Raw genomic sequence first — 14,936 nt, forward strand, 5'->3', positions numbered from 1 at the left:
ACAGAAAGAAAACTGGGAAATCCCAAAAACATCTAGAGATTAAGCAACATACTTCTAAATAACAAATGACCAAAAAATAAATATCAATATAAACATTTCAAAAATGTAAGCTAACTGGGGCTGGGAGACAGTACAGGGTTAGGGTATCCTCTTACAATGCACCAGACCGGATTCAATTTGGGGCACCACATGGTTTCTGAGCATCCTGAACAAATCGAGGTGTGGCCCTGGTCCAGGTCACCAGCACAGTAGGGCGTAACCAACATCCCATCCTGGCACCCTTGTAAAACCTGTGTTCAGCTGGCAGAAAATCACCAGTGGGGACGTTGGTCTCCAGAGCACCACTTAGGATGCTCCCCCACAAAAAAAAGAAAAAAATTATATATGCATATATATATATTTTTTTTAACTTTTTGGGTCACACCCAGCAATGCTCAGGGATTATTCCTGGCTCTGCACTCAGGAATTACTCCTGGCGGTGCTTGGGGGACCATATTGGATGCTGGGGATCGAACCCAGGTCAGCCGCATGCAAGGCAAATGCCCTACCCACTGTGCTATCACTCCTATCACTCCGGCCCAAAGAAATTATGTTAAGTGAAAGCAAAACTTGTCAAAATCTGTAGGCTGCAATGAAAGCCAGAGCATGGAGGGAAATTTGGCACTGAATGCATATTATCAGGAAAGGAAAAGGTCTATTAGCAACCATTCAAACTTCCATCTTCAGAAACTGGAAAAAAGAAAAGCACTCATTCAAAGTAAGGAGAAAAAAAATAGAAGTTAGAGCAGAAATCAATAAAGTTGAAAACAGAAGTTGAAAACAGGACTTCAATAGTGAAAAGTCAACAAAACTAAAAGCTGGTTTGTCAAAGATAAGAGCACTAAGGCAGTAGCCAGGCTTCGAAAAGAGATAAAAATTATCAGTATCAGAAATTCAAAATGTGATAGTACTACAAAACATAGATATTAAATGGATAATCAAGGGATAATAACTCTCCACACACATATTGGTAACGGAGATGAAATGGAATAATTTCCTTGAAAACAAAATCTGCCAAAAACTCATACAAGAAGAAATAGCTCAAGTGAATAACACGATGTTTATTAAGGATATTCAATTACGAGGGCTTGGGTAGAGCACCTATCGTACAAATATGGTATAAAGCTTGAATTCAATCCCCAGCACTGCCACATATACCAAATAGTCTTTTGGGATCTCTACTACCAAAATAAAGTGCACAATCTTCTATACACCACAACAAAATATGTATACAGATTACTTCATTTAAAGCATTACAAGTAGGGCTGGAGCAATAATACAGCAGGTGGGGCGCTTGCCTTGCATGCAGCCAACCTGAGTTCGATCCCCAACATATCATATGGTCCTCCATGCATCGCCAGGAGTAATACCTGAGTGCAGAGCCAGGAGTAAACCCTGAGCATTGATGGGTGTGCAATAAAAACAAACAAAAAAAATTTAAATAAAGCACTGCAACTAAAGTATGGGAAGTCTACCTCCAGCTAGCCCCACAGCCTCAGAAATTAACAACAAAACAAAGACTTTGGGGGCATGGGGCGGAGGGAGGGGATAGGGAGGGGAAGGAAGAACAAACCTTTGGGGGGGAAAAAAACTGAATTGGGGCTAGAGCAATTATACAGCACGTAGGGCACCTGGCTTGTATGCAGGTGACCTGGGTTCAATCTCCAGTACCCCATATGTCAGCCGGAGTCCACCAGGAGTGATCTCTGCATGCAGAGTCAGGAGTAGGCCTTGGGCACAGCCAGGGTTTGACCCATGGGAAAAAAATACACTGTCCTCCCGTTGTTCATTGATTTCCTCGAGCGGGCCCAGTAATGTCTCCATTTGAGACTTGTTGTTACTGTATTTGGCATATTGAATATACGCTCAGTAGCTTGCCAGGCTCTCTGAGAGGGGTGGAGGAATCGAACCCAGCTTGGCCAGGCTGTCTGCGCGCAAGGCAAACGCCCTACCACTGTGCTATCACTCCAGCCCTGGAAAAAAAATAAATGAAAAATAAGCTTTAAGGGTCCAGAGCAACAGTACAGTGGGTAGGGCATTTGCCTTGCACACGGCTGACCTAGGCTTAATTGATGGCATCCCATCTGGTCCCCTGAGCACTGCCAGTGCTAATTCCTGAGTTCAGAACCAGGAGTAACCCCTCAACATTGCTGGGTATGACCCAAAAAGCAAAAATAAATAAATAAAAATAAGCTTCCAAAACAAAAACCACCAAGTTATGGTCTGTTTCACAGGTGAATTAGAGAAATATTTAAAGAATATTTAAAGAATATTTTAAGAAATATTTAAAGAAATTATACTGACTGCCTGCAATATGTCAGAATAAAGAAGAGACGGTATAAGGGGTAAGGCACTTGCGTCCCATTGATCCCAGTTCAGATCCCGCATAGCACACATGGTCTCACTCACTGAAGCATCACCAGGAATCACACCTGAGCACAGAGCTAGGAATAGCCCCTGAGCACAGTCAGGCGTGACCCCAGGCCATGTCCTGCCCAAAAAACAGACTATAGAAGCTGAGGATTACTCCCTAATCTCCTTCCTAGTCTATGAAGCCATCCCAACCCCAATACCAACACCAAAGCCAGACAAAGGTCTTACAAGAAAACCATAGACAAATTTATTTTATAAACACAGATGTAAAAATATTCAATGAAATACAAGCAAGTGGGGGGGTCAAAATATATCAAAATAATTACACATTATCAAGGGAGATTTATCTCAAGTGCTCCAAAACTAGAATCAATGAAGGGCTGGAATGATGATAATATAGTGGGAAGGGCGCTTGCCTTGCACGTGGCTGACTGGGGATGGATCCACGGCATCCCATACGGTGCCCTGAGTACCACCAGGATAATTCCTGAACTCAGAGCCAGAAATAAGCCCTGAGCAACGCCTGGTATGGTCCAAAAGCAAAACAAAACCCCAAAAAAGGCCAAAATACATGAAGCAATAGTTTCCCAGACTCCAGACATCATATAACAAAAGTCAGTGATGCCTGAGAACCAGGAAATGAATAAGGTGATGTTAAAATTGTCCTTTGCTTACAGCTTTGGGAGTGCTCCAGGCTTCAGCATCCAGGGCAGGGTCTAGGTGGAGTTTGGTGTACTACTTTGGTTTAGGATATATAGCTGAGTTTGAAACACTAAAATTAACAGACGCTACGGAACAGAGGAGAGACATAGCACAGAAGGAACTCAAGAGAACTACCAAGGATCACACTTAAGGAGTCAACAAAGTACGAAAGAGCACCTATGTGAAAGAAAACTACGGGAGATTGTGGAAGGAACTGCCCGAAAGAGGCCAGGGAGGCAGCTTGGCAGCAGGGCTCTAAACTCAGTCCCCAGCATGGGGAGGTGGAGGTGGGGGGAACGGCATGAAATGTTGGCATGAAACAGTAACATGAGCTCCCACAGGACCTGGATGCTTGAGGGATATAATTTACAGCAAAGCCCACCAAGAAAGAAAGGCCGTAACTAAATTGGAAAGGGAATTAGAGAAGTATCACAAGCCAACAACATTTAAAGGACAGCATCATTTATATATAAACTACTTCGTAAATTTTAGTGATAAATTCAAGCAGTGAGCATCAGAGAAGGGCAGAGACGAAGACTGAAGACCTTCTTAGTGCCAAGCACTTGTGAGGGGTTTCATAAGACACAGTCCACACCCCGGAGTGTCCTTAAAATAAATTCAGCAGCAGTTCCCTGCCCTGAAATACTCCTTCGGCTTTTTGCCAGGAGTTTTGCTAAAAGTTTGCTTCCTTACAAAGGCTATTCTTGGGGCCCAGCAATATGACTCAGCAGCAAAGTACACGCACCAATAATTTTTAAATAATCACCAAAAATTAATTTTAAAATTTTCTTAAATGTTTCATTTCAATAAAACTGTTCCTTTAAGAAAATACTTGAAACACTTCATGCATTTGCATGCCATCCTTGGGTGGAGGCCCATTTTTTATCATTCCAATTTGCATATACGTGCTGTTGAAGCAGCACTTTTTTTCAGTAATAAAACTATTCTTGAGAGCTCACTTCCTTTACAGTACTTTTCACAATTTCAAAGTATCATATATGATTCCTTTCCCCCATGTACTTAGAATAGGAGCTCTGCTGGTAAAGCAGTGAGCATCAGAGAAGGGCAGAGTGATAGCACAGCGGGTAGGGCGTTTGCCTTGAACGCAGCCAACATGACCGACACAGGTTCGATTCCCAGCACCCCATATGGTCCCCTGAGCACCGCCAGGAGCAATTCCTGAGTGCATGAGCCAGGAGTAACCCCTGAGCATCGCCAGGTGTGACCCAAAAAGCAAAAAAAAAAAATAAAGAAATCATGTCTGTCATGTTCTCCAGTGGAAAGGGATGTAAGCATGGTTCACATGCAAATACTTACTGCATACATGAAGACAAGGCCTGTGATGAAAAAAGTGTCCTGGTTTCCCAAGTTAGCTTCAAGTCCCAGGAACTGGTTGCAAAGGCATATGCTGAGTACTCACCTCTACCTGAGTAACAGTGATAACCAGCACCACGACCATCAACACTGCAAGCAGACAGCAGAAAAGCTGTAGTTTGAAGAAATTGATCCACATGGTCTGGCTGTGTCTTGATCACCCATGGCCGACACTGTGCTACTCTCATGACTCAAAACTCCATGTTTGTCTTTTTTTTTTTTTTCCTCTGAGCTGCAGGTGATCTTTGAGTTTAATTTGCTCCTTTTCTGCTAATATCCTTCAGGGCTCTTTGTATGGTGGAATTGCTGGGGTTGATTTAAGAGGCGCATTTCTCTGCATAGGAATCCTTTAAGGGGAGAGACAAAAACATACCAGTAACTGAGACAGCCTACAGTGGAGTAAAAAGAAAGACACCACATTTTTCTAATCTTACCAAAGGCCGAAAGTAATAGATTCTATCCCCTGCATCTTACACACACACACACACATACACACACACACACACACACACAAAATCACAGTATCACCTAGTATCAATCTCCTCAAACCCAATTCCAGGTTTATGTGTAAATACAGTAGCATTCACAGCCTCGAGACCTCTAGTTCTCGCTCTCAGAGAACTCGACAGGCTACTGAGAGTAACCTGCCTGCACAGCAGAGTCTGGCAAGCTCCCTGTGGTGTGTATTCGATATGCCAAAACCCATTAACAATGATGGATCTCATTCCCCTGACACTGAAAGAGCCTCTGATGTGGCACTTGCTAAAATCTCAGGGCTAGGACTGATAGAGACCTTACTGGTGCCTGCTTGAGGAAATCGATGAACAACGGGATGACAGTGATACAGTGATGCAGTAGTATCTGACCTACTACCTAAGCCTCAACTGTTTTTTTTTTAAGTGGGGGTGTGGTCTGGGACACACCCAGCAGCTCTTAGGGGTTACTTCTGGCTCTGGACTCAGGAATCACTAGTGATGGTGTTTGGTGCTCAGGGAATTATATGGGCTGCAAGTACACCAAGCAATAATAGCACTGTATGATTGCTCCACTCCCCTAAGTTTTAACTTTTTTTTTTTTTTTTTTGGTTTTTGGATCACACACGGTGAATGCACAGGGGCTACTCCTGGCTCAAGCACTCAGGAATTACTCCTTGCGGTGCTTAGGGGACCATATGGGATGCTGGGAATTGAACCTAGGTCAGCCGCGTGCAAGACATATGTCCTACATGCTGTGCTATTGCTCCAGTCCCTAAGTTTTAACTTTTGAGACAGCAAAAAAGAATGTCAGCAAAGTGTGAAACTGTAAAATTTAAGAAACTCCTAAATTTCTATGGCGGTCTATGAAAATTAAAATCCATTCCCTTCTCTTATAGCTTAATTTACATAAAATAATGGAAGTAATGGGCTGGAGCGATAGCACAGTGGTAGGGCATTTGCCTTGCATGCAGCCAGCCTGGCCAAGCCAGGTTCGATTCCTCCGCCCCTCTCGGAGAGCCTGGCAAGCTACCGAGAGTATCTCGCCCGCATGGCAAAGCCTGGCAAGCTACCCGTGACGTATTTAATATGCCAAACACAGTAACAAGTCTCACGATGGAGACGTTACTGGGCCCACTCTAGCAAATCGATGAATAACGGGAGGACCGTGAATGGAAGTAATTATAATTAAAGAGCATTAAGAGGTGATCTTTTGACTGGGTATACATCAAAAAGAACAAGAACAACCAGTACTGGCACAGATGTGGGGAGAAAGGGACTCTCTTTCATTGTTGGTGGGAATGCCAACTGGTACAGCCTTTTTGGAAAACAATATGGGCATTCCTTAAAAAACTAGAAATTGAGCTGCCATATGACCACTTCTGGGAATATACCCCGAGGGTGCAAAAAAGCACAGTAGAAATGACACCTGCATCTATCTGCATATTCATTGCAGCACTGTTCACAACAGCCAGAATCTAGAAACAACCGGAGTGCCCAAGAACAGACAAATGGATAAAGAAACTTTGGTATAAAATTTGTTTATAAGAGAAGCTTGCACAATCAAATTTAAATATTATGCAGCTATTAGGAAGGATGAAGTCATAAAATTTGTTTATAAGTGAATGGTCATGGAGATTATCATGCTACATGAAATGAGTCAGAAAGAGAGGAACAGACGTAGAATGATTGCCCTCATTTGTGGTACATAAAATAACATAATATGAGACTGATACCCAAGGACAGTAGACACAAGAGCCAGGAATACTACTCCAGGAAGACTGCTGGAATAGAGAAGGGATCACTAAGTCAATGATGGTTGGAGGGATCGCTTGGGATGGGAGATGTGTGCTGTAAGCAGATAAAGGACCAAACACGATAGCCTCTCATTATCTGTATTGCAAACCATAAAACCCAAAAGTATGGAGTATGGGGGAAATTGTCTGTCATAGAGGCAGGGGGAAGGGTGGGATGGGGGGGGGGGGGATACTGGAGACATTGGTTGTGGAAAATGTACACTGATGGAGGGATGGGTGTTCGATCATTGTATGACTGAAACTCAAACATGAAAGCTTTGTAAGTATTGCTCACGGTGATTCAATTAAAATAAAAAAAAAGTTAATCTTTTGCTTTTGTAAAGAGTTCTGGGTTAGTTCTGGGTTAACCATCCTAACATTCTTTGAGAAAGAAACAGTGCCATCCCTCAGTATGGCAGGAGACAGAGAATCCAGCTCCTCCATCACTAATATAGTCCTGATACTCCCTCAGCAGAGTAAGAAGACAAAGAAGGAAAGAAGCCACCCCGAAAGATATATATATATATATATATATATAAATAGGAAAGGAACACCAGGGATATGGCTCAGGGGCAAGGGGATAAAGCACACTCCTTGTCAGAGAGCCCTAGCATTACAATAGCAACAACAAAAAGACTAGGTAGGAAAGTGAAACTGGAAGAGTAAGGCAAACAGATCCTTCAGCATATCACGAGACACAGGAGTTCAGAGACGCTGCTCCCAAATGGTCTCCCACAGGACAAAACTCTCTCGGAGCCAGTAAGTAAGTAAAGTAAAGGCCCTCCCGTTGATCGTCGATTTGCTCGAGCGGGCCCAGTAACGTGTCCATTGGAGACTTTGTTGTTACTGTGTCTGGCATATCGAATACTCTCGGTAGCTTGCCGGGCTCTCCGAGAGGGGCGGAGGAATCGAACTCGGGTTGGCCATGTTGGCCGCTTGTAAGGCGAACGCCCTACCCGCTGTGCTATCGCTCCAGCCCATCTCTCGGAGCCAGAGAGAGTACAAAGGCTAAGGGGCCCAAGGGCTAAGATGTAAATTCTCTGGTCTTTGAGCACAGCTAGGCAAACAAAGCAACCCAAGATGAGTGACAGCACTTAAACCCCTACTTGAGTTCTCCCTGTCACGCTGAGTTGAGCCTTACTGAAAAAGAGCAGATGGTTCCCAAGCCTGAAGAGAAGCTTGCACAGAAGTAGGGGGGTGGGAACACGGGGAACATTGGTGGTGGAAAATGTACACTGGTGGAGGGCGGCTGTTGGAACATTGTATGACTGAAACTTTGCGCCTGTGTATCTCATCGTGATTCAATTAAAAAAAAATTAATTAAGGGGTCTGAGTAATAAATAAAACAGCTGATAGTGTGAATCAACCAGGATTTGATCCTTGGCATCTGATATGGTCCCCTGAGCACCGCCAAAAGTAATTCCTGAATGTAGAGTCAGGAGGAACCCCTGAGCATTGCTGTGTGTGACAAAAAAAAAACCAAACAAAAAAAAAATCAAATTTAAAATATACCACCTAAGAAACTAAAGAACCAAAATCTTATAGCCTGGGAATAAATTCATCATAAAATAAAAGAAAGAAAGGCTAAGGCGCTTGGAGGGAGAGGCAGGGGACCTGGGGACATTGGGGGAGGGGAGTGATGCTGGTGATGGGACTGGTGCTGGGTGGGACACTGTATGCCTGAAACCTCAACATAAATAACTTGGTAATTCATGGTAACTAAATTTTTAAAAATTAAATGTAGGGACCAGAGTGATAGTACAGCGGGTAGGGTGCTTGTCTTACATGCAGATGGGTTTGGTCCCTGGTATCCCATATGGTCCCCGAGCTTCTCCAGGAGTCATCCCTGAGTGCAAAGCCAGGAGTCAGTCCTCAGCACAGCCGGGTGTGACCAAAACAAACAAACAAAAAAAAAAAATCCTAAATTAAAAAAATAAGAATAAAAACTTTTTGTTTTTAAAGAAAGGTTAAGGTGCAGGGCTGGAGCGATAGCACAGCAAGTAGGGTGTTTGCCTTGCACGCGGCCAACCCGGGTTTGATTCCCAGCATCCCTTATGGTCCCCAGAGCACCACCAGGAGTAATTCCTGAGTGCAGAGCCAGGAGTATCCCCTGAGCATCGCTGGGTATGACCCAAAAAAGCAAAAAAAAAAAAAAAAGTTAAGGCACTTTTCTAACATGCAGCCATGGTCATGACCCTGGCACCACATATGTTTCCCCCAACAAAGCTAGGTGTGGCCCCTGAGCATCGCTGGATATGACCCTCCCCCTACAAAAATAAATAAGATATTCTGATCCATTGTTATTTTCATACATATAGTCATATAGTCAGAAAGCACATTTTTAATTCTTGAATCAGCAAGAATTCCCAAGAAGGTCAGTTTCAAGAGGGAAAGTTTTCCAAGTCCCTATGCGAAGTAATTAAGGATGCTGGTGGGAAGCTCTCAGGACACCTCAGCAGCACCAGTACTCCCCAGTTTCCTCTCAGACCTGCCCAGTCCCGTAGTTCCTCACTCTTCTACCCCACCTGATTCCATCTCATACCACAGTGACCAAAACAACCTTTTCTCACCCCAGCTTCAGAAATAACATACATCAAAAAAGAAAGAAAGAAAAGAAATAACATACATCAACTCAACAACTCATGCAATAAACTGTTTGGGTTTTTTTCCTGGGAGGGGGGGTGCTATTGTTGAGGGCTATTAGTCCTGCAGTGCTCAGAGCTTATTCCTGTGCTGTGCTCAGGGGACCATATACAGCGCCGGAGGTAGAACCAGGGTTTGACACATGCAAGACAAGGGTCTTACCATTTATTATTGTTATTATTTTGGTTTTTGGGTCCCATTTGGCAATGCTCAGGGTTTATTCCTTACTCTGCACTCAGTAATTACTCCTGACAGTGCTCAAGGGACCATGTGGGATGCCAAGGATTTAACCTTGGTCAACCTACCCACTGTAAGTGGTAAGTGCCCTACCCACTGTACTATCTCTCTGGCCCTGAGCCTTACACCACTGCAGGCAGAAGGCAGCGGGATCTGGTAATGTTTACTGGGAAAGACGCTGAAATCAAACAAGTACAAAGGCAGGAAGTCCCTGTGAAACACACTCCATCTGAGGAGCCCAAAAGCCTTTAAAATGCAGGATTCCAGGCCTGGAATATCAGCTGGAAAACCTGAAAGAGATGTTCCACAGCTAATACAAAACCCATGCTAAAACATCAAAGAAAACCACTAATAGTTCCAAGTTCTCCCCACTAGACAATACCCAAACAACAAACTTTGGCAGACAGTTTGAGGAAACTTAAAAAACAAAACAAAACTCTAACTTTACAAAGGCAGAGTGGTGCATATTTCCCCAATCTGGGGCCCACCTGCATCTCTCCCTGAGATATATACTCTCTTCCTTAAACTTTTTGGCATGCATTCTCCAGCAGGGGGGTTGCACATAGCTCTAGCTAGGATGTGTACTTGGCTCTCTCCACTCAGGAAAAGGACTCCATGTCTTAAACGTGAGCACTTAACTTTGATTCTCTCATATCATATTTCCAAATTAAACTCATTTCGCCATTCTTTTCTTTCCTGAAGTTTTGTTTTGTTCTGGGAGTTGTGAGGGAGTGAAAGAATCTCAAATATGCCTTGACAGGCTTCACTTCGCAAAACAAGCAGTAGGCCTAAGTTTCTGTTTCCCCCAACTAGGCCCAAGCAGAAATCCTCTAGACACTCCTAACCAGTCAGATGTAAGTAGGATATCTCTGGGCACAGCAGGTGGGGTGACCAATTAGCTCACAGACTTGTTACTGCTTCATCACAATTCTTGGGAAAACTATCAACTGTAACCAACAACTGTGCCAACTTTTCCTAAGTAACCATATGCTACACAACGTTCCCTGGAACTAGAGTCCTGGTCCTTGTCAAGACTTCACTGCGGGGGCTGGAGTGATAGCAGGTAGGGCCGTTTGCCTTGCACGCAGCCAACCCGGGTTTGATTCCCAGCATCCCATATGGTCCCCCAAGCACCACCAGGAATAATTTCTGAGTGAAGAGCCAGGAATAGCCCCTGTGCATCACCAGGCGTGACCCAAATGGAAAAGAAAAAAAAAAAGACTCCACTGTGTAGGATGAAGCTTGGACCCTATCTCGAGCTAGCAATAAAGGTTCCTTTGCTTTTGCATTCTCACTTGTTGAACTGGTCTCTCTGTGAAAGAGAAACCCAGAACCTGGGCATAACAGGAGCCACACCAGGTGTTGCTCAGGACTTACTCCTGGCTCACTCCTGGATCACTCATGACAGGGCCCATGGGGCTATATGCAATGCTAGGAATCAAACCCAGGTCAGGTGCATGCAAGGCAAACACCCTACCACTGTACTATCTCACCAGCATCCTCCCTGAAACTTTTTTTTTTCAAGAGCAGGCAACAAAGCAGAGAAGATAAGAAGATGAAGAGGTTAGGTTTCTTTCCACAAAACACAATTCCTCACTCCAGCTGCAGCTTCCAGAGAAATCACCAGATCATAGGAATTAATATTCCTGCATCACAAAGATCAAGTGGGATTCAGAAGCAGTGTGAAGATTGCCAAGCTGGTGAGACACAAGATATACACCACAAAGGTGCTTATGGTGGATTTATCAGTTCAGTCCTAACCCTCCTAGGTACTTCCCCAATGACTGAGGCAGCTAAAGAGGAAAACAGTGAACTTCACTCTCAAGGCTACTACCTTCCTTCCACTTCACATTAAGTTACCTGCAGCAATACTATCTCTGGCCCCTATCAAATCAATTATGAATGTGAAATTCATTAAGCAAGGCCCAAGGCACCAAGACTCCAGTCACTCCTCCATAGAAACTCTCCTTAAGGGGCACAGAGATAAAATGGGTTAAGGCACTTGCCTTGCAAGCAGCTGATCCAGTTCAATCTACAGCATCACATATGGTCTCCAGAGCACCTCCAGGAGTGATTCCTGAGCACAAAGCCAGGCAGGAGTAAATTCTGAGGAGCATCAAGGGTGGCCCAAAAGCAGTTAGGATAGAGAAGGGACCACTATGACAATGAAAGTTGGAAATGATCACTCTGGACAAGAACTGAATGTTGAAAGTAGGTAAGAGGATATACATGATAACTTTTCAGCACCTGTATTGCAAACCATAATGCCCAAAAGGAGAGACTGGAGGGAAAGAGGGTGGAAAGAGAAACACTGGGGACATTGGTGGTGGGAAATGTACACTGGTGAAGGGTGGGTGTTAGAACATTGTATGACTAAAACCCAATCATGTAACTGTATCTCACGATGATTCGATAAAAATAAAGACATACATAATGTGATATGAGAAAATGTGTAAAGGAAAGCAAAATTATGCAGACAGAAGGAATATAGTTGGGGTCAGAGAGACAGTGTAGGGATGAAGGTACTTGCCTTGTACACCACCAGATTAAAAAAAAGAAGAAGAAGACTAAAAGAAAAAAATACTGTGGTCCAAAAGCAGAACAAGCGATAGCACATCAGTAGGGCGTTTGCCTTGCACGCAGCCAACATGGCCGACCCGAGTTCGATTCCTCCGCCCCTCTCGGAGAGCCCGGCAAGCTACCGAGAGTATCTCGCCCGCACGGCAGAGTCTGGCAAGCTCCCCGTGACGTATTCGATATGCCAAACACAGTAACAACAGAACAAATAAAAGAAAGAAAACTCTTAAGAAGCTGGCCAGGGCTTGGAGAGATAGCACAGGGGTGAAGACACTTGCCTTGTATAAGGCTGATCCCAGTTTGATCTCCACATTTGGTATCCTGAGCACTGTTGAGTCATCCCTGAGCACAGAGCCTGGAGCAGGCCCTGAGCATTGCCAAGTGAGGTCCAAAAACAAACAAAATAAAAAGCTGGCCATAAAAATCATAGGTTTAGGACAAGAGAGGTGGCTCAAAGGGCTGAAGTATCAGCTTTGCAAGTAGAAAATCTGGGTTTTAAACATACTGTTACATGGTCCCTCAAGCACCATGCAGGAAGTAGGCGCCAAAACCAGGTGCTAAGACCAATACAAACACACACACACACACACACACACACACACACACACACACACACAGAGTATAGGTTTCCTTGATGGCCAGAGAAGAGCAAAGATGAGACTACAGCAATTCAGCCCACCAAACACTAGCAGCCAGTGCGGCTGAGTTTTCCATAGCAGCAGAGTAGCAGGCAGCGGTGCAGAAGGATGACAGGGAAATGCACTCTGGGCTAAAGGAACCACAGTGCTTCCAAGGCAACAACAAGCATGTAAGTCACACACCGCCAGGCACTTCCCAGAGAAAATCATGATGGGGCCAGAGACGGTACAGCAGGCAGGGTACTTGCTCTGCATGCAGACCTAGGTTCAATCCCTGGCATCACATATTCAATCCCTGAGCACCTCCAGGAATAATCCCTAAATGCAGGACCAGGGATAAGCACAGTCAGTGCAGTGCAAAACCAAAAAATAAAACAAAACCAAAAAAAAAAAAAATAGCGCATCATGCCAGGGAAATGCCTAAATTTCTGGGAGCAATAAAGTGCTAATCACTGTCACTGTCACTGTCCTCCCGTTGTTCATCGATTTGCTCGAGCGGGCACCAGTAACATCTCACAACAAATTGTGAGACTTGTTGTTACTGTGTTTGGCATATCGAATACATCACGGGTGGCTTGCCAGGCTCTGCCGTGCGGGCGAGATACTCTCGGTAGCTTGCCAGGCTCTCCGAGAGGCGCGGAGGAATCGAACTCGGGTCGGTCATGTTGGCCGTTTGCAAGGCAAACGCCCTACCCACTGTGCTATCGCTCCAGCCCAAAGCACTAATATTCACCTGAATTCCTTCCACTAGTAAAGCACTAAGATCCTGTTGTACACCTAAGTAGATGAAAGCTGAGGCGCACAAGATAAAACCCTTTGAAAAACAAAGAGCAAAATGTTGCCATCTGTCACCGTTGGACAGTTTTTTGCTTTTCTTTTAAATCTTCGGGTTCTAATTCTGTACTGAGAAATAAAAATCACAAATGCAAAGAATAATGCTGGTTCTAAAATTTAAAAATTAGATCCCCAAGATAGCTCAAAGAGCTGGAGCATATGCTTTGCATCTGGGAGTGGCAGATTCAATTCCCAGCACCACACAGGTGCCTTGGGACCGCGATGGGTAAACCCCAATCACTAAATCATGAGTAGCTCTCAAGCACTGCTCGGTGTGGTCAAAACCCAGAAAGAAAACAATTAATAATAATAAGTGAACACAGTTTACCTTTTCCTAGAAGTTGCCAAGAAGAGATGCTTATTAGAACTAAGAAATCAGTTTGCATCAAGCTTTCCTCCCAGTGTGACGTCCTGAACTCAAGTCCTCAGCAGAGCAGTGTGTTTCTTGTCACATTCAAAGCAAATGCTGATGCTTTTACATTTCAGACCATTCTTCCTGCTGGGACAAAAATGAAACAATGCGGCATTCATTATATAAAGGGTTGCTGAAAATTAAGAAAACCATTTGAAATGAAGGGTACAATTTTAAAACAAAATGACATAAATCTGTTATCATAGATTTGGGTACAACATAGTAGGCTACCTATGAACAGTCCCAAATCTCAAGGCTACATATGAACAGTCCTAAATCTCAGCTGAAGTTGAAAACTTTATAAATATGGACCAAAGATGTGGCTCAGCGGGAAAGCATTTCGTTTGCATTGTGTGAGGCCCTGGATTCAACTGCCAGCACTGCCAACCTAAAGGGGGAAAAAAAGAAACTTTATAAATAGCACCATAATTAAAAATACATAAATCAAAAACAAATGCTCTGTGTGTCATTTTTTTTTTTCCGTCACACCTGGGCGATGCACAGGGGTTACTCCTGGCAGTGCTTGGTGGGACTATATGGGATGCTGGGATTCGAACCCAGGTTGGCCGCATCCAAGGCAAACGCCCTACCCACTGTGCTATTGCTCCAGCCCCATGTGTTATTTTGCTTAAAGACAAGAACAATCAAGTAGTTCAAACCCAACCTATTACTATAGGAAACAAGAGGTTTCTTTTTAATTTTTTTTCTTTTTTGCTATTTTCGGTCACACCCGGCGATGCACAGGGGCTACTCCTGGCTCTGCACTCGAGAATTACCCCTGGCAGTGCTCAGGGGACCATATGGGATGCTGGGAATCGAACCCAGGTCGGCCGCGTGC

At 44.1% G+C, this 14,936-nt stretch overlaps 1 protein-coding gene across 2 annotated transcripts in view; it reads right to left on the reverse strand.

Moving 5' to 3' along the window:
- The window catches only part of NXPE3 (neurexophilin and PC-esterase domain family member 3), a 41,183-nt gene extending 26,998 nt beyond the window's left edge, over positions 1-14,185 (reverse strand). Inside the window, exons 1-3 of one of the 2 annotated variants that reach the window (XM_056109236.1) lie at positions 14,015-14,185; positions 13,586-13,666; positions 4,535-4,835 (exon numbers count right to left, since the gene is read on the reverse strand). In XM_056109236.1, the coding sequence (XP_055965211.1) occupies positions 4,535-4,627 (93 nt within the window). In that variant the 5' untranslated portion in view covers positions 4,628-4,835; positions 13,586-13,666; positions 14,015-14,185. The remainder of the gene's footprint in view (positions 1-4,534; positions 4,836-13,585; positions 13,667-14,014) is intronic. The other variant, XM_056109235.1, reaches the window with a different exon arrangement.
- Between the last annotated feature and the right edge of the window lie 751 nt (positions 14,186-14,936).

The sequence above is a fragment of the Sorex fumeus genome, unplaced genomic scaffold (genome assembly GCF_029834395.1).
Source record: "Sorex fumeus unplaced genomic scaffold, SorFum_2.1 ptg000265l, whole genome shotgun sequence".
NCBI classification, from domain to species: Eukaryota; Metazoa; Chordata; class Mammalia; order Eulipotyphla; family Soricidae; genus Sorex; species Sorex fumeus.